The 20,433-nt window shown below is 42.8% G+C and overlaps 1 protein-coding gene across 1 annotated transcript in view; it reads right to left on the reverse strand.

Annotated features, from left to right (window-relative positions):
• The window catches only part of kcnh6b (potassium voltage-gated channel, subfamily H (eag-related), member 6b), a 32,864-nt gene extending 18,338 nt beyond the window's left edge, over window positions 1–14,526 (reverse strand). The window contains exons 1-2 of the mRNA XM_035743945.2: window positions 14,478–14,526; window positions 13,119–13,312 (exon numbers count right to left, since the gene is read on the reverse strand). Of these exons, the coding sequence (XP_035599838.1) occupies window positions 13,119–13,312; window positions 14,478–14,526 (243 nt within the window). The remainder of the gene's footprint in view (window positions 1–13,118; window positions 13,313–14,477) is intronic.
• Between the last annotated feature and the right edge of the window lie 5,907 nt (window positions 14,527–20,433).

Genomic DNA, 20,433 nt, shown 5'->3' on the forward strand with positions numbered 1-20,433 from the left:
TTTTCGCTCGTTTCGAGTTTGTGATTTCTTATCGTCCGGGTAATAAGAACACCAAGCCTGATGCCTTATCCCGTCTCTTTAGTTCTTCTGTGGCTTCTACTGATCCCGAGGGGATTCTTCCTTATGGGCGTGTTGTCGGGTTGACAGTCTGGGGAATTGAGAGACAGGTTAAGCAAGCACTCACTCACACTGCGCGCCGCGCGCTTGTCCTAGTAACCTTCTTTTCGTTCCTGTTTCTACTCGTCTGGCTGTTCTTCAGTGGGCTCACTCTGCCAAGTTAGCTGGTCATCCCGGCGTTCGAGGTACTCTTGCTTCTATTCGCCAGCGCTTTTGGTGGCCTACTCAGGAGCGTGACACGCGCCGTTTCGTGGCTGCTTGTTCGGACTGCGCGCAGACTAAGTCAGGTAACTCTCCTCCTGCCGGTCGTCTCAGACCGCTTCCCATTCCTTCTCGACCATGGTCTCACATCGCCTTAGACTTCATTACCGGTCTGCCTTTGTCTGCGGGGAAGACTGTGATTCTTACGGTTGTCGATAGATTCTCTAAGGCGGCACATTTCATTCCCCTCGCTAAGCTTCCTTCCGCTAAGGAGACGGCACAAATCATCATCGAGAATGTGTTCAGAATTCATGGCCTCCCGTTAGACGCCGTTTCAGACAGAGGTCCGCAATTCACGTCACAGTTTTGGAGGGAGTTCTGTCGTTTGATTGGTGCGTCCGTCAGTCTCTCTTCCGGGTTTCATCCCCAGTCTAACGGTCAAGCAGAAAGGGCCAATCAGACGATTGGTCGCATACTACGCAGCCTTTCTTTTAGAAACCCTGCGTTTTGGGCAGAACAGCTCCCCTGGGCAGAATACGCTCACAACTCGCTTCCTTCGTCTGCTACTGGGTTATCTCCGTTTCAGAGTAGTCTGGGTTACCAGCCTCCTCTGTTCTCGTCCCAGCTTGCCGAGTCCAGCGTTCCCTCCGCTCAGGCGTTTGTCCAACGTTGTGAGCGCACCTGGAGGAGGGTGAGGTCTGCACTTTGCCGTTACAGGGCACAGACTGTGAGAGCCGCCAATAAACGTAGGATTAAGAGTCCTAGGTATTGTTGCGGCCAGAGAGTGTGGCTTTCCACTCGTAACCTTCCCCTTACGACAGCTTCTCGTAAGTTGACTCCGCGGTTCATTGGTCCGTTCCGTGTCTCCCAGGTCGTCAATCCTGTCGCTGTGCGACTGCTTCTTCCGCGACATCTTCGTCGCGTCCATCCTGTCTTCCATGTCTCCTGTGTCAAGCCCTTTCTTCGCACCCCCGTTCGTCTCCCCCCCGTCCTTGTCGAGGGCGCACCTATTTACAAGGTACGTAGGATCATGGACATGCGTTCTCGGGGACGGGGTCACCAATACTTAGTGGATTGGGAGGGTTACGGTCCTGAGGAGAGGAGTTGGGTTCCATCTCGGGACGTGCTGGACCGTTCGCTGATTGATGATTTCCTCCGTTGCCGCCAGGATTCCTCTCGAGTGCGCCTGGAGGCGCTCGGTGAGTGGGGGTACTGTCATGTTTTGTCTTATATTGTCTTGTCATTATGCTTTCCCTTCTGTTCGTTTCCCCCTGCTGGTCTTATTAGGTTCGTTCCCTTTTTCTATCCCTCTCTCTCCCCTCCTCTCTCTCCTCTCTCTATGTTCCGTTCCTGCTCCCAGCTGTTCCTCATTCTCCTAACTCACTCATTTAGTCTTTCACACCTGTCCTATTTTGTCCTCTGATTAGAGTCCCTATTTCTCCCCTTGTTTTCCGCTTCTGTCCTTGTCGGATCCTTGTATGATGTTCGCTGTGCTGTGTCTTTGTCTCGCCCTGCCGTGTCTTGTCTCCTTCAGATGCTGCGTGTGAGCAGGTGTCTGAGTCTGCTACGGTCGGTGCCTTCCCGAGGCAACCTACAGTTAATGGTCGAGTCTCCAGTCTGTCCTCGTCACTACGAGTGGATTTAAGTTTTTTATGTTTTGTTTTCTGCTCTGATTGTCCAGGAGTATTGCTTTTATCCTTTACTGGAATAAAGACTCTGTTTTCGCCAAGTCGCTTTTGGGTCCTCATTCACCTGCATAACAGTTCAAATAGGTTAAATGGAAACTGACATCTGGACACAGACTGCATGTCTATAACCTATCCTTAATATTAATTCCTGCAGAATTAACTATTTCTTGCAGTAAAATGATACAACAAATGTAACATTTTTTGACTCGGAATACGAATGCGCAGTTAGCACCTCTAAAGATGTATATATCTTTATCAGCCTTATAAAAGCTAATAGTATTTTAACCACATAAGATTTAAGTTGGGCCTAGATGCATATTTTATTAGAAACATGTCATTTTCACGGCTTACTGTTTCATATTATTTTGTTGTTATTTATTGCATTTTCTCCCTGGTCCCTAAATGTCTTTGCTCCATGAAAGAAGCAGAGATGACAAAGTTTTTTCTGATGTTAACTAAATTGAAGCATTCATTCATATCATTTATGACACTATTCTGGTAGGCAAGAGTTTATTAGTCTCCTACACTCTACAAATTAGGGGTTCAACAAATGTTCTAAGATCTAAGGTCCTCAACGTTCTTGTCACTGAAAATAGCCCCAAAAAGGTTCTTCCAAGAACACCATAGGAGGTGGGATTCATTGAGGAACTGCCTTAGTTGGTGGGGGTTCTTGCAGGACCCTAACTGCACAACTGAAATTTTGGAATTGAAATTGAAAGGACAGCAGGTGCAGGCACTTAACTGAAACATTTTAATATCTCAATTTAAGTGAATGCACCGGCTGTCCTTTCAAATTCAAATCCAAAAATGTTCAGTTGGGCAGTCCTGTAAGAACCCCCACCAACTAAGGCGCAACACAATTCAACAGATGTATTTGGCATGCTGACTGCAGGAATGTCCACCAGAGCTGTTGCCAGATAATTGAATGTCGTTTTAGAGAATTTGGCAGTACCTCCAACCGGCCTCACAATCTGCAGACCATGTTCAAACACGCCAGCCCACTCCACATCCAAAATCTTCACCTGCAAGATCATCTGAGACCAGCCACCTGGATAGCTGATGAAACTGAGGAGTATTTCTGTCTGTAATAAAGCCTGTTTGTGGGGGAAAACTCATTCTGATAGGCCCACCCACTGCGGAGCAAGGCCCAGCCTATGTCCTCCCAGGCCCACCCATGGCTGCGTCCCTGCACAGTCATGTGGATGTATTTCAAGGCCTACCTTCAAACTCAGTGCCTCTTTGATTGACATCATGGGAACATCTTAAATAAATCAGCCAAGACCTCAACAAAATAATTGTGGACCTCCACAAGTCTGGTTCATCCTTCAGAGCAATTTCCAAACGCCTGAAGGTACCACATTCCTCTGTACAAACAATAGCATGGAAGTATAAACACCATGGGACCACGTAGCCGTCATACTACTCAGGAAGGAGACGCATTCTGTCTCCTAGAGATTTACGTACTTTGGTGCGAAAAGTGCAAATCAATCCCAGAACAACAGCAAAGGACCTTGTGAAGATGCTGGAGGAAACAGGTACCAAAGTATCTATATCCACAGTAAAACGAGTCCTATTAACGACATAACCCGAAAGGCCGCTCAGCAAGAAAAAGCCACTGCTCTAAAACCGCCATAAAAAAGCCAGACTAAGGTTTGTATCTGCACATGGGGACAAGGATCATACTTTTTAGAGTAATGTTCTCTGGTCTGATGAAACAAAAAGATCACTTTTTGGCCATAATGATCATGGTTATGTTTGGGGGTAAAAGGGGGAGGCTTGCAAGCCGAAGAACACCATCCCAACCGTGAATCACGGGGGTGGCAGCATCATGTTGTGAGGGTGCTTTGCTGCAGGAGGGACTGGTGCACTTCACAAAATAGATGGAATCATGAGGTAGGAAAATTATGTGCATATATTGAAGCAACATCTCAAGACATTAGTCAGGAATGTAAAGCTTGGTCACAAATGGGTCTTCCAAATGGACAATGACCCCAAGCATACTTCCAAAGTTGTGGCAAAATGGCTTAAGGACAACAAAGTCAATGTATTGGAGTGGCATCACAAAGCCCTGACCTCAGTCCTATAGAATATTTGTGGCCAGAACTGAAAAATGGTGTGCTAGCAAGGAGGCCTACAAAACTGACTCAGTTACACCAGCTCTGTCAGGAGGAATGGGCCAAAATTCCCCCAACTTACTGTGGGAAGCTTGTGGAAGTCTACCTGCAACTTTTGACCCAAGTTAAACAATTTAAAGGCAATTCTACCAAATACTAATTGAGTGTATGTAAACTTCTGACCCACTGGGAATGTGATGAAATAAATAAAATATGAAAAATAAATAATTCTCTATTATTCTGACATTTCACATTCTTAAAATAAAAGGTTTATCCTAAGACAGGGAATTTTTATTAGGTTTAAATGTTAGGAATTGTGAAAAACTGAGTTTCAATGTATTTGGCTGAGGTGTATGTAAACTTCGGCTGTATTTATGTTCATTATATAAGCAGAAACATATCTAAATTAGGCCCCAAAAAAATTCTGTACCTTGTCCCAAAATAATCTGATGTCTCTGACTGGAGCCTACAGCACAATCCTGCATCCTACTGCGGTCTTGCTTTTGAAGCTAAGCAGGGTTGGTCCTGGATGTGAGACCAAATGCTGCTGGAAGTGGTGGTGGCCAGTAGGAGGCACCCTTTCCACTGGTCAACAAAAAATAATAATATATAAATATCCCATTCCCCCAGGGCTGTGATTGGGGACATTTCCCTATGTAGGGCGCCGTCTTTGTCTCTATTTTTGGGAATGTTAAACAGGTGTCTTGACTCTCTGTGGTCACTAAAGATCCCATGACACTTACCATAAGAGTAGGGGTGTTAACCCCGGTTTCCTGGCAAAATTCCCAATCTGGCCCTCTAACCATCACGGTTACCTAATCATCCCCAGCTTACAATTGGCTCTTTCATCCCCCCTCCTCTCCCCTGTAACTATTCCCCAGGTTGTTGCAGTAAATGAGAATGTGTTCTTCGTCAACTTATCTGGTAAAATAACATTTAAAAAATATTTGCGGGTTGGTGTAAGCCTCAGATTTTCACTTTATCACATATAGTCAGGCTTGCGGCAGCAGTGTGCATTCATGGATGCCAAGGGGAGGCAGGCTTCCCCAAATATTTCACCAATAAAAATGATGAAATAATTCATTTAGTCTGTGTTGCTGAATCTCACAGGAGCGCCCCTGTCTGTGTAGGCCATTTCTCTGATGCTGTCTGGAACAAAAGATTATGACATGTTTCCGCCGTAGCGCTTGATAGATTCCAGCAAGCATTTGGCCTCCCTTTATATAAAAAAATCAAATAATTAGACAATCCGAGTTGAGCTGTGCCCAACTGTGGGTCGTCCTGGAGCAGTAAAACAACCGTTTGGATTTGGCTTCACACCAATCAAATCACATCTTTGAGCAAATGTCATCATTGCCAGAAAACCGTGTCCATTTCTGATCTGCTTGTGTTGATGTTCTGCGTCGCTAGCTTGCTGAAATGGTCCCTTTCCTAAAGCCTTGGATGGAGATGAGGATTTTGACTTGTGGTTTTGACTTAATTCTCCGTACATAAGAATGATTATGATGGCGATTCTGATCCAACCATAAATTCATATATTGTGCGAATGGCCTGAGACAAAGTTTGATATGTAGCTGTCATGACGTTGAACTGGGGGATAGGTTTATGACAGTCATAAATACCTCTTCCCCCCTTTTTTCTCTCTCTACCCTACTGAGGTTACATTTAAACAAAAAAAAAAACTTGGTTAACATAGAGATTCTGGGAACATCAGTAGGTGGGGGGAAATGAACTATATTCTGGTAATCCGAACAATTGAACATATGCGGTGGTACTTAATGAATATGATGTCAGTTCCCTTGTCATCTGAGACATTCTCATCAATGATAAGATGACATAAACTCTACAGTGGAAAGTCTACACATCAGAGTTATCGGATTCACATGGAATTGTTGTTCAATTTAAATGTTTGAATACAAAATTATTTGCGACGGGATGAAATGTGATTTTAGCTGCTAAAATGTGAGATGTGGGTTTTCATAAGTTAGGGCTGCACACTCAGTGGCCCGCCCACGTGAAGAGACAGATGTTGTAAACTATGAAACACACCCCTTTCTCCCTTCCTATATAAAGCCCTGACGACAACATAACTTTCTGTTCCGGGAATGTAGGACGACGGTCCTATGTCAGAATGGTTCAGATAATAACTACAGAAGGAAGCCAACATCAGTGTGAGCGTTGGTTGCAAATGGTATGAACTTTGAAATGTATTCACTACAGACGTAATATCTCCTAGCCATTGTGTTAGCAACCGCAGCTGCAAACGCAGGTTAGGAAGGAACAGACAGAGTAACCCGTCTACCACACAACGACATTACTACAACGTATACAATTGACCACCAGAGACATTCTTCAAAGGACTCGGTATGGCAACCCGGCCTTCCATCTACCACCAACCTACTGAAGCTCAGAGTAAATATTTATTGCATTTTCCTTTTCCAAATGGGCGGTAATTTAGAATGCATAAGATACTGTATTTACGATAGCACAGCTTTTTCCCTTTGTTCCTCAGTCTCCCGCCTTTCACTCAACCCAGCCCCCTTTCCTTTGTGAAACAAGCTGTCATATCTGTTCCGCCCGCTAGGGACGTTTTCCTTTATGACGTAATCTGTAATCAAGTTATGATTAATTGTGTGTATGTGTGATTCTGTGTGATTAGTTAGGTATTTAGTAAATAAATAATTAAACCCAATTTTGTATTGCTGATTCAACTGCAGATAAAAGGATTTACAAATTCAGATGAGACTGAATTAAGGTGACGATTGAGATGGACGGCTATTGATGTAAAATATTACTAGGTCTTTAAGAGTTTATTTGAAAGATAACAGCTCCATAAATATTACAGTGCCTTGCGAAAGTATTCGGCCCCCTTGAACTTTGCGACCTTTTGCCACATTTCAGGCTTCAAACATAAAGATATAAAACTGTATTTTTTGTGAAGAATCAACAACAAGTGGGAAACAATCATGAAGTGGAACGACATTTATTGGATATTTCAAACTTTTTTAACAAATCAAAAACTGAAAAATTGGGCGTGCAAAATTATTCAGCCCCCTTAAGTTAATACTTTGTAGCGCCACCTTTTGCTGTGATTAAGGCGTTGTGTGGGCGTGCCGTATGATGATGTCAATGTTTTGAACATCGTATCCCATGGTGGCGGTGGGGTTATGGTATGAGCATGCATGAGCATGCACATATTGCCAGGACCGGCCAGGAGAATGGGCGAGGTACGTCCCGTGGGCAGAGTTAGCCCAGAACTCTCTTCGGCATTCGTCCACGAATATGTCGCTATTCGAATGCGTACTGGGCTCCCAGACGGTCCTGGCTCCGTGGCATCAGAGTCAGACCGAGGCTCCTGCGGTGGAGGAGTGGGTACAGCGCTCTAGAGAGACATGGCGGGCAGTCCAGGATTCTCTCAGGCAGGCCAGTGAACGGCAGAAGAGAGACGCTGACCGCCACCGCAGCGAGGCCCCGGTGTTCGCACCAGGGGACAGGGTCTGGCTCTCGACCCGAAACCTGCCCCTCCGCCTGCCCTGCCGGAAGCTGGGGCCGCAGTGTTTGGGGCCATTTAAAGTCCTGAGGAGGATAAACGAGGTGTGTTATAGATCGCAACTTCCCTCTTATTATCGTATTAACCCCTCGTTTCATGTGTCTCTCCTCAGGCCGGTGGTAGCTGGTCCCCTACAAGACAGTGAGGTACCGGAGGTCCCTCCACCCCCTCTGGACATCGAGGGGTCCCCGGCGTACACAGTACGAGCTATTCTGGACTCGAGACGCCGGGTGAGGGGCCTGCAGTACCTCGTGGACTGGGAGGGGTATGGTCCGGAGGAGAGGTGCTGGGTACCGGGGAGGGACATTTTAGATCCTTCCCTCTTGAGGGATTTCCATCGCCTCCACCCGGATCGCCCTGCGCCTCGTCCTCCAGGTCGCCTCGTCCTCCAGGTCGTCCTCGAGGCCGGAGCCGCGCGTCAGGGGTGGGGGGGTACTGTCACGAACCTTGCCGAAGATGGTGCCTTTCCGGGTTTGTTTGTAGGGTATTTAAGGGCACTAGGCCCGCTGGGTATTTGTGCGGGCTTGTTTGTGTTACTCTGTGTTTGATGGTGTGAGTTATTCGTGTTTTTATTCTCCGGACTATTTTGTCCTGTTGTTTGGACTGACAACTTATATACGCCCTGTGTGTTGGCATGACTGTTTTGTTGCGCTGGGGAATAAATTTGAAAGAAAGACTGAACCCTGCTCTCTGTGCCTGATTCCACCCACCACTCCTAGTTGATCGTAACAACAGGACACAATCAACAGCCTGATCAACTCTATGCGAATCCATGAGGCAAATGGTGGTCATACAAGAAACTGACTGGTTTTCTGATCCACGCCCCTACCTTGTTTTTTAAGGTATCTGTGACCAACAGATGCATAGTCATCTTCATAGTCAGATTCATAGTCATCTTCATAGTCATCTTCATAGTCATGTGAAAATCGATAGATTAGGGCCTATTTCATTTATTTCAATTGACTGATTCCGTTATATGAACTGTAACTCAGTAAAACTTTGAAATTGTTGTATATTGTTTTAAATTTTTGTTCAATATACAGTACCAGTCAAAAGTTGACACACCTACTCATTCCAGGGTTTTTATTTATTTGGACTATTTCCTACATTGTAGGATAACAGTGAAGACATCAAATCTATGAAATAACACATATGGAATCATGTAGTAACCAAAGAAGTGTTAAACAAATCAAAATGAACAGGTGTGCCTTGTTAAAAGTTAACTTGTGGAATTTCTTTCCTTAATGCGTTTGAGCCAATCGGTTGTGTTGTGACAAGGTAGGGTTGGTATACAGAACATTGCCCTACTTGGTAAAAGACCAAGTCCATATTATGGCAAGTAAAGCTCAAATAAACAAAGGGAAACGACAGTCCATCCTTACTTTAAGACATGAAGGTCAGTCAATACGGAACATTTTAAGAACTTTGAAAGTTTCTTTGAGTGCAGTCGCAAAAACCATCAAGCGCTATGATGAAACTGGCTATCATGAGGACTGCCACAGGAAAGGAAGACCCAGAGTTACCTCTGCTGCAGAGGATAAGTTCATTAGAGTTACCAGCCTCATAAATTGCAGCCCAAATAAATGCTTCACATAGTTCAAGTAACAGACTACTTCACTGAACCACCACTAAAGTACACCAATAATAAGAAGAGACTTGCTTGGGCCAAGAAACACAAGCAATGGACATTAGACCAGTGGAAATCTGTCCTTTGGTCTGATGAGTCCAAATTTGAGATTTTTGGTTTCAACCACCGTGTCTTTGTGAGATGCAGAGTTGGTGAACGGAGGATCTCTTCATGTGGTTCCCACCGTGAAGCATGGAGGAGGAGTTGTGATGGTGCTTTACTGGTGACATTGTCTGTGATTTATTTAGATTTCATGGCACACTTAACCAGCATGGCTACCAAAGCATTCTGCAGCAATATGCCATCCCATCTGGTTTGTGCTTAATGGGACAATCATTTGTTTTTTAACAGGACAATGACCCAAAACACACCTCCAGGCTGTGTTAGGGCTATTTGACCAAGAAGGAGATTGATGGAGTGCTGCATCAGATGACCTGGCCTCCACAATCCCAACTGATATGATTTGGACCACAGAGTGAAGGAAAAGCAGCCAACAAGTGCTCAGCATATGTGGGAACTCCTTCAAGACTGTTGGAAAAGCATTCCTCATGAAGCTGGTTGAGAGAATGCCAGGAGTGTGCAAAGCTGTCATCAAGGTTACTTTAAAGAATATAAAACATATTGATTTAACACTTTTTGGGTAACTACATGATCCAATATGTGTTATTTCATAGTTAAGTCTTCACTATTATTCTACAATGTAGAAAATAGTAAAAAATAAAGAAAAACCCTGGAATGAGTAGGTGTCTCCAAACTTTTGACTGGTACTGTATATAGGGCTCATGAAGACAATGAATGCTCTATGAAGCCTTTAAGTTGATGTCCATTTCAATTGGATTCAATTAAATGTGCTAAGCACCTTTTGACAGACAGGTCAACAGTCATGGCCATGGGTCCCATACATGCATTATAGACTGCACAGTCCAAAAACTACACCCTGTTGTCCTTCACTGATATCAAACACACATTATACCATGGCACTGGACCAGGATACTGTCCCTGGGGCTCCAGCAGGCATAGATTGGACAGTGGCAGCCAGCCATTCTCCACACCCAGGAGACATAACATCTATTCAACCCCTGTAGTGATTTTTCCACTAGCGGGTCAACCACATTGCCTCCCACGTGCCCTAATACTGATACCAGGCATCAATGATTTCCCTGTAGGGTGCCAAGTCAGTATGAGTCACGGGTTAGAGGACAAATCTCAATACACCAACAAAGCACCGCATTGAGCATATAAATTCAGTGAGCGATCGGAGACAGCTCTATGCAAGTTGTGTAACTTTGATTAGAAATGTGTGTGTGGAGAGGTGGAGACCTTCCCCTGTTTTGCCTTTCTATGCTAATTTATGGCATTTCTACACTAGTTTCTACATTTCTACACTATTCCCCTGTCCCTATAGTGGAAATGATGCCTAGGCGTACAGAGGCCCATTATCAGCAACCATCACTCCTGTGTTCCAATGGCACGTTGTGTTAGCTAATCCAAGTTTATCATTTTAAAAAGGCTAATTGACCTTTAGAAAACCTGTTTGCAATTATGTTAGCACAGCTGAAAGCTGTTGTTCTGATCAAAGAAGCAATAAAACTTCTTTAGACTAGTTGAGTATCTGGAGCATCAGCATTTATGGGTTCGATTACAGGCTCAAAATGGCTAGAAACAAATAACTTTCTTCAGAAACTCGTCAGTCTATTCTTGTTCTGAGAAATGAAGGCTATTCCATGCGAGAAATTGCCAAGAAAGATCTTGTACAATGATGTGTACTACTCCATTCACAGAACAGCGCAAACTGGCTCTAACCAGAATATAAAGAGGAGTGGGAGGCCCCGGTGCACAACTGAGAAAGAGGACAAGTACATTAGAGTGTCTAGTTTGAGAAACAGGCGACTCCAGGATGCTGGCCTTCTAGCCAGAGTTGCAAAGAAAAAGCCTTGTCTCAGACTGGCGAATAAAAATAAAAGATTAAGATGGGCAAAAGAACAGAGACACTGGACAGAGTAAATCTGCCTAGAAGGCCAGCATCACGGAGTCACCTTTTCACTGTTAACGCTGAGACTGGTGTTTTGCTGGTACTATTTAATGAAGCTGCCAGTTGAGGACTTGTGAGACTTGTGAGGAGTTCTTTGTTTCTGGCCATTTTGAGCCTGTAATCAAACCCACAAATGCTGTTTCTCCAGATACTCAGCTAGTCTAAAGAAGACCAGTTTTATTGCTTCTTTAATCAGAACAACAGTTTTCAGCTGTGCTAACATAATTGCAAAAGGGTTTTCTAATGGTCAATTAGCTTTTTAAAATTATAAACTTGGATTAGCTAACACAATGTGCCATTGGAACACAGGAGTGATGGTTGCTGATAATGAATGGGCCTCTGTAGATATTCCATTAAAAATCAGCCGTTTCCAGCTACAATAGTCGTTTACAACAGTAACAATGTCTACACTGTATTTCTGATCAATTTGATGTTATTTTAATAGACAAAAAATTTGCTTTTCTTGCAAAAACAAGGACATTTCTAAGTGACCCAAACTTTTGAATGGTAATGTACAAGCCCTTAACCAGCAATGCAGTTTTAAGAAAATGGTTTAAAATGGCTGTTTAGAAGCCTCTTGGACCGAGACTTGGCACTCCGGTACCGCTTGCCATGCTGTAGCAGTCTATGACTAGGGTGGCTGGAATCGGACAATTTTTAGTTCCTTCCTCTGACACCACCTGGAAGAGGCTTGGCCCCGGTGATGTACTGGGCCGTACGCATTACCCTCTGTAGTGCCTTGCGGTCGGAGGCCGAGCGAGCAGTTGTCATGCCATACCAGGCATACCAGGTTTTCTTCTATTGGATTTTGTCTGTGCTTGGCTCTATAACATGTATTTTTATCCCAAAAAACTCCCTAGTCCTTGCCGATTACAAGCATACGCATAACATGATGCAGCCCCCACCATGCTTGAAAATTTGAAGAGTGGTACTCAGTGATGTGTTTTGTTGGATTTGCCACAAACATAGCATGTCATATTCAGGACATGAAGTTATTTTTTTTTTGCAGTTTTACTTTAGGGCCAAACAGGATGCATGTTTTGGAGTATTCGCTACATTTTTCATTCTGTCATTTAGGTTAGTATTTAGGTCATGTTGTTGATCCATCCTCAGTTCTCTCTTATCACAGCCATTAATAAACTAACTGTTTCAAAGTCACCATTTCACCATGGTGAAATCCCTGGGCAGTTTCCTTCCTCTATGGCAGCTGAGTTAGGAAGGACATCTGTATCTTTGCAGTGGCTGGGTGCATTGATACACCATCCAAAGTGTAAATATTAACTTCAAAATGCTCAAAGGGCTATTCAATGTCTTTTTTTTGTACCCATCTACCAATAGGTGCCCTTCTTTGCGAGGCATTGGAAAACCTCCCTTGTCGTTATCGTTGAATCTGTGTTTGAAATTCACTGCTCAACTGAGGGACTTTATAGATAATTGTATGTGTGGGGTACAGAGAGGAGGAAGTCATTCAAAAATCATGTTAAACACTACTTGCACACAGAGAGTCCAGGCAACTTATTATGTGACTTGTTAAGCAAATGTTATTTATTTAGGCTTGCCGTATAACAAAGGGGATGACTACTTACTGAATCAAGACATTTCAGCTTGACATTTTTTTTATGAGCATAATTCCACTTTGACATTATTGGGCATTGTGTGTAGGCCAGTGACACAAAATCTACATTTAATACATTTGAATTCAGGCTGTAACACAAAATGTGGAAAAGGGGTGTGAATACACTGTATACATTTTTATACTATTCTTATGTATACACACACACCACCCTACCTGTGTGACCTTGTCTGTGACGTTCTGTGTGCGCTCCTTCACCTTAGCTGGAGCAAGGAGCTCCACCCTGGAGGCCGGGGGGGACAGCATGTCAGGTTTGAAGGGAGGGGGGGCCCGGTTGGCTGTTCCCCAAGTCTTTATTAGGTCCGAGTCGGACGTGGAGTTCAGCTGGCAAAGCTGGAGGTCTGATGGAGCTTCAATGTTCCCACCAGACAGGTAATTCGGGGCCAATGACAGGAGACAAAGAAAAGCAGGCACCCATGTTTAGTTAAAGAGACAATGACATGAGACCCAATGTGGTTATGTATGCATTTGCTTATTAATATTTTGATGAAGAACCAAAATGTGATTTCTTATCTTGACCCAGAACCAAGTTTGTCACAAGAGACTAGAATTTTCAAATATGCTATAAAAGAGTGACTATTGTTGCAGAATTCAACCTTTCAGCTCCCCTTCTCTTTTCAAAAATCCCCACAAGTTTGGAGTGTTGTGATGCTTATTAAAATCCATATAATTACCTAAATTAAGGTGCATATCTCCCCTCCCCTAATTTGTGGCAGCTAAATGAGGTAATGGGGGGTGTTTCCCCATCACACCATTTTCTTGTTGATGTAGATGCATACCAGAATACACACAAACATACCTATTTTCACGGCCTCCGGTCGGAATCATTCAAGGTACGTTGTAGAATGTCAGGGAAATAGCCTTTTAAAAGGCACATTGTCTGTAGCGCCATGCGCAGCGCTACAACACTCCTTTGAATTAATTCCGACCTCCATTTTAGTAGGGGGAGGAAATGTTTGACTATATTTGACTTGATTTCAGGACTAGAATTCATGTACATTACTATAACAAACATTAGAAAAATGGCTTTTAAAAAGGAAACTTTATTATTATGTTGTGAACAAAAGACCTGGGTTCAAATATGTGTGTATTTGAATATCTCGTATTTAAAATAATTTCTGTGTCCACAAACAAATACTTTGATTTGATTATTTAAATGGTTATTTGTCAAAACCAACTAGTATGTTCAAATACTTATTTCAAATACTATTTTGAAATACCTGAGTTAAATGCATGGGAGTGTATTTGAGTTACTTATCTTGTCAAATAAAATATATCTGAATACATACTTCAAAATGTGAAAGTAATTGAGAGTTTTGAAATAGTATTTGAACACAGGTCTGTTGAGCAAGCACAAAATTGATTTTGAATGTATTTTAACACTGACAGAGGGAATGTCTGAAATGGCACCCTACTCCCTACGTATGCTACTTTTGCCCATAAAAAACATTATACAAATAAAATTTTTGTACTACATAGGGAATAGGTTGCAATTTCAAATGCAGACGGACTTACTGGTGGTGACGTGCACTTCCCCACCCTGGGCTCCCCAATCCGCCCTCATGTCCCTGGGAGAGACAGAAAGGATATCCCCTCAGGATACTAGTTCCACTAAGATGGTCCTGCACAGAATGTTCCAACAAGCAACTGGTTCAGCAACTTGTTCCACCACAAATATAAGCCAGAGACAGTTTTAAAAATATATCTCCTCTGAGAAAATGTCCTCGGTTGGTCTTCCTCTCCTCCCCCCAAAACTTTACCGGTATAAAACCAGTTCCCTCAGAAAATGTCTGCCAAAATTGATTTGAGTAAATACTTTGAAGAGATTTCGTCAAAGTGTTTGCCAGTTGTTTTCTGGTTCCTTTTTTGCTCATAATATACATTAGAATGCTCTCCTTTAAACTGCGCAGATGACAACCTCTCTTAGGGTCATCCCCTCCGGAGTCTGACTCCCACAGGCCAGTGAACTGGGTTAGCGTTAACACGTGGCTATGCCTATATGCCTCATTCACTAACACAGTGAACTGATCAATGACTACAGCAGAGAGCCGCCGACAACTAAAATCAATCCCAAATCACGGATAACAACAGGAAATGGGCTCAATGTTATTATATTGGACATTCCTGTCACTACATTCAAAGGACCCTTTCAGTTTTGCTGTAAGTATCACGCAGTCACCGAAAAATGTTGTGATGTGTGGGGAACTCAACCTCAAAAACAGCATGTAAAACACATTTGACTTTTCCTAGAGTGACCCCAACATTAGAAAAAGTGAAACATCGCCTTTGTTCATATTTCCATGAAAGCTGCACACCACCAGGGTACAACGATTGTCTTAGGGTTATTTTTGACCCTGCAGCTATAAAATCATTTACACACCACAAAAACCAAAGGCACACACACACAAGGAGAAATTGAGATTATGCGTGCTACTTATTGAACTCAGACAAAACTAAAACTTTCTTGTGTATGTGCAGCATCTCATCCTCCACGAGGCGCTGTTACGCCCTCTTCACCACGCTGTCTGTGTGGGTGGACTATTTCAGTTTGTCCGTGATGTGTATGCCGAGGAACTTAACATTTTCCACAGCTCTGCACCCCCCGCAGTAACTGACCCCAAGGCTTTCGACTCTGTCAATCACTGTATTCTTATTGGCAGACTCAACAGTCTTGGTTTCTCTAATGACTGCCTAGCCTGTTTCACTAACTGCTTCACTAACTGCTTCTCAGAGTTCAGTGTGTCTATGGGGGTACCACAGAGTTCAATTCTCAGGCCGACTATTTTCTCTGTAAATTTCAATGATGTCGCTCTTGCTGCGGGTGATTATTTGATCCACCTCTACGCAGACAACACCATTCTGCATACATCTGGCCCTTTTTTGGACTCTGTGATAACAAACCTCCAAACGATCTTCAATGCCATACAACACTCCTTACGTGGCCTCCAACGGCTCTTAAATGCTAGTAAAACAAAATGCATGCTCTTCAACTGATCGCTGCCCGCACCCGCCCGCCCACCTAGCATCACTACTCTGGACGGTTCTGACTTGGAATATTTGGAAAACTACAAATACCTAGGTGTCTGGCTAGACTGTAAACTCTCCTTCCAGACTCATATTAAGCATCTCCAATCCAAAATTAAATCTAGAATCGGCTTCCAATTTCGCAACAAAGCCTCCTTCACTCATGCTGCCAAACATACCCTCATAAAACTGACTATCCTGCTGAGCCTTGACTTCGGCGATGTCATTTACAAAATATCCTCCAACACTCTATTCAGCAAATTGAATGCAGTCTATCACAGTGCCATCCGTTTTGTCACCAAAGCCCCATATACTACCCACCATTGCGACCTGTCTGCTCTCGTTGGCTGGTCCTCGCTACATATTCCTCAAAAAACCCACTGGCTCCAGGTCATCTATAAGTCTCTGATCACCATAGCAACACCTACCCATAGCACGTGCTCCAGAAGGTATATTTCACTGGTCATCCCCAAAGCCAACACCTCATTTGGCCGCCTTTCCTTCCAGTTTTTTGCTGCCAATGAGTTGAACGGATTGCAAAAGTCACTGAAGTTGGAGACTTACAGTTGAAGTCAAAAGTTTACATACACGTAGGTTGGAGTCATTAAAAACCTGTTTTTCAACCACTCCACAAATGTCTTGTTAACAAACTATAGTTTTGGCCAGTCGGTTAGGAGACAAGTAATTTTTCCAACAATTGTTTGCAGACAGATTATTTCACTTATCATTCACTGTATCACAATTCAGAAGTTTACATACACTAAGTTGACTGTGACTTTAAACAGCTTGGAAAATTCCAGAAAATGATGTCATGGCTTTAGAAGCTTCTGATAGGCTAATTGACATCATTTGAGTCAATTGGAGGTGTACCTGTGGATGTATTTCAAGTCCTACCTTCAAACCCAGTGCCTCTTTGCTTGACATCATGGGAAAATCTAAAGAAATCATCCAAGACCTCCAAATGGCTGAAGGTGCCACATTCATCTGTACAAACAATAGTACGCAAGTATAAACACCATGGGACCACGCAGCTGTCATACCGCTCAGGAAGGAGACGCATTCTGTGTCCTAGAGATGAATGTACTTTGGTGCAAGAAGTGCAAATCAATCCCAGAACAACAGCAAAGAACCCTGTGAAGATGCTGGAGGAAACAGGTACAAAAGTATCTATATCCATAGGAAAACGAGTCCTATATCGACATCACCTGAAAGGCCGCTCAGCAAGGAAGATGTCACTGCTCCAAAACAGCCATAAAAAAAGCCAGACTGCAGTTTGCATCTGCACATGGGGACAAAGATCATACTTTTTGGAGAAATGTCCTCTGTACAGATGAAACAAAATATAACTGTTTGGCCATATTGACCATCATCATGTTTGGAGGGAAAAGGGTAAGGCTGCAAGCCGAAGATCACCATCCCAACTGTGAAGCATGGGGGTGGCAGCATCATGTTGTGTGGGTGCTTTGCTGCAGGAGGGACTGGTGCACTTCACAAAATAGATGGCATCACGAGGGAGGAATATTATGTGGATATATTGAAGCAACATCTCAAGACATCAGTCAGGAAAAAGCTTGGTCGCAAATGGGTCTTCCAAATGTACAATGACCCCAAGCATACTTCCAAAGTTGTGGCAAAATGGCTTAATGGACAACAAAGTCAAGGTATCGGAGTGGCCATCACAAGCCCTGACCTTAATCTTATAGAAAATTTGTGGACAGAACTGAATAAAAGTGTGCGAGCAAGGAGGCCGACAAACCTGACTCAGTTACACCAGCTCTGTCAGGAGGAATGGGCCAGAATTCATCCAACTTATTGTGGGAAGCTTGTGGAAGTCTACCTGAAATGTTTTACCCAAGTTTAAATTGTTTAAGTCAATGCTGCCAAATACCAATTGAGTGTATGTAAACTTCTGACCCACTGGGAATGTGATGAAAGAAATAAAAGGTGAAATAAATAATTCTCTACTATTATTCTGACATTTCATATTTACTTGGGACTTGACTTAATACTTGAATCTTGTGACTTGGTCCCACCTCTGCCTCGATGATTTAGCGTTTGAACCAATCTGGTTTAACCAATTGAGCTGGTTTAACCAGTTGACATTTTGCACTGCTTCGATATGGTTTTGGTCAATTTAGCAAGAGGGCAATAATTTATTGCTGTAGTAGCGCCTGGAATTGTTTGTCTGAGAAAAGTAAAAAAAAAAAACATGTTTCAACCCATGTGATCTAGTACACAAAAGTATTTTTTACTTTATTTAAAGTATATGATTACATGATTACAAAAGTGTGATTACAAAAGTGTGAATGAATAAACCTTCAATAACCCTACCAGTCAAAAGTTTGGACACCTACTCATTCAAGGGTTTTTATTTTTACTATTTTCTACATTGTAGAATAATAGTGAAGACATCAAAACTATGAAATAACACATACGGAATCATGTAGTAACCAAAAAAGTAATAAACACATTTAAATATAGTCGATTTTTGAGAATCTTAAAACGACAGTGTTACACACTCTTGGCATTCTCTCAACAAGCTTCATGATTCAGTATTCTTCGTAGCTATTTTACATACCACCACAGTCAGAGGCTGGGACTAAGACGGCATTGAATGAGCTATATTCCCCCATAAGCTAACAAGAAAACGCTCACCCAGAGGCACGCTCCTAGTAACCGAGGACTTTAATGCAGGGAAACTTAAATCCGTTTGACCGAATTTCTATCAGCATGTTAAATGTGCAACCAGAGGAAAAATAACTCTGGACCACGTTTACTCCACACACAGAGACACATACAAAGCTCTGCTATGTAAAGGGATCGATTTGTCATTCTGAGCTTATGCAATGTGTCTACCTCTGACGTAAAACAAAATGTTTGACTTCCACACAAAATTACCCCTTTACTTATTTTAGGTTTAAGGAAGTGTGTAGGTTGCATTCTTTATTGTAGCGCTATGAAAGTTATGTATTTAGATCCGGCTGCTCAAGCCATTCAGCGATTGCTTTGCCATGAAGCAGTAGAGCTCGATAAAAATATTTTTAGAAGTACCGCCCGTTTGACGTAACGTTGAAGTGAAGTGATATAAATTGATGTAATGATGCAGCCGGGCCACCAGAGGAAGGCAAATACAAGTTTTTGACAGGACATTTATATGGTCCTATTTAAAAATATATATAATTTATTTAACCTTTATTATGAAAGACAGCACCATTGTGGACTGATACGTTGTGATTTCTATAAATCTCTATGGCTCAGAGTTGCCTGTAATTAAAGGGACAATTAACTAAAATGTGCAATTAAAGGGACAGTTAACAAAAAAATATTAGAAAATGTTTAGCCCTGTTCTGAGATAATGAGATAATATCAGTTAGCTAACATGGCCTTTATTGGTTTAGAGTCACATCTAACACAAATAATTGTTTCTAATTTATTTTTCAGTTAATAATTTGTTGACTGTAAATACTTATTATGCGTGCTTTTGGTGTTATAACAATGTTTATTTACTCCGTTGCTGTGGTCACCGGCCACTGTCATCCTCTGTGTGCGTGTGTGTGTGTGTGTTTGCTTTCAAAATTAACGTCCCTCATTGAAAGTGAAGCAAACAAATAAAGGTACTTATCTGTCATTTTCCAACAATGCAGAGTTAAAGATAAAGATACAAAAATATAAAATAAAAATAGTGTCACAATAAATAAATACACAGTGAATAACAAGTACTAATAACATGGCTATATACAGGGAGCACCAGTACCGAGTCGATGTACAGGTACTTGAGGTAGCTATGTATATATAAGGTTAGGGCAAAGTGATTAGGCAACGGGATAGATAATAGACTGAGCTGTAGCAGCAGCGTATGTGGTGAGTGTAAAAGTGTGTGTACAGTATGTGTGTGTGGCGTCAGTATGAATGTGTGCCCATGTTATGTGTGTCTGGGCCACAAGAGGTTGGTGGCACCTTAATTGGGGAGGACAAGCTCGTGGTAGTGGCTGGAGCGGAATGAATGGAATGGTATCAAATATACACAAATATACACACCATACACATGGTTCCGTTTCAGCCATCATCATGAGCCATCCTCCTCTCAGCAGCCTCCACTGGTGTGGGTGTCTGTGTGTTTGGGTGTCAGTGTAAGTATGTGTGTGTGTGTGGGAGGGGGGTAGAGTTCAGTGTGTGTGTGTGTGTACAGAGTCAGTGCAATAGAGTTCGTTCAAAAAAGGGTCAATGCAGATAGTCCAGGTAACTTTTTGATTAGCTATTTAGCAACCTTGTTTAGCAGTCATGGCTTGGGGGTAGAATCAATTCAGGGTCCAATTGGTTCTAGACTTGGTGCACTGGTACCGCTTGTTATGCGGTTGCAGAGAGAACAGTCTATGGATTGTGTGGCTGGAGTCTTGGGGCTTTCCACTGACACGGCCTGGAATAGAGGTCTTGTATGGCACTCCTA

The sequence above is a fragment of the Oncorhynchus keta genome, chromosome 3 (genome assembly GCF_023373465.1).
Source record: "Oncorhynchus keta strain PuntledgeMale-10-30-2019 chromosome 3, Oket_V2, whole genome shotgun sequence".
NCBI classification, from domain to species: domain Eukaryota; kingdom Metazoa; phylum Chordata; class Actinopteri; order Salmoniformes; family Salmonidae; genus Oncorhynchus; species Oncorhynchus keta.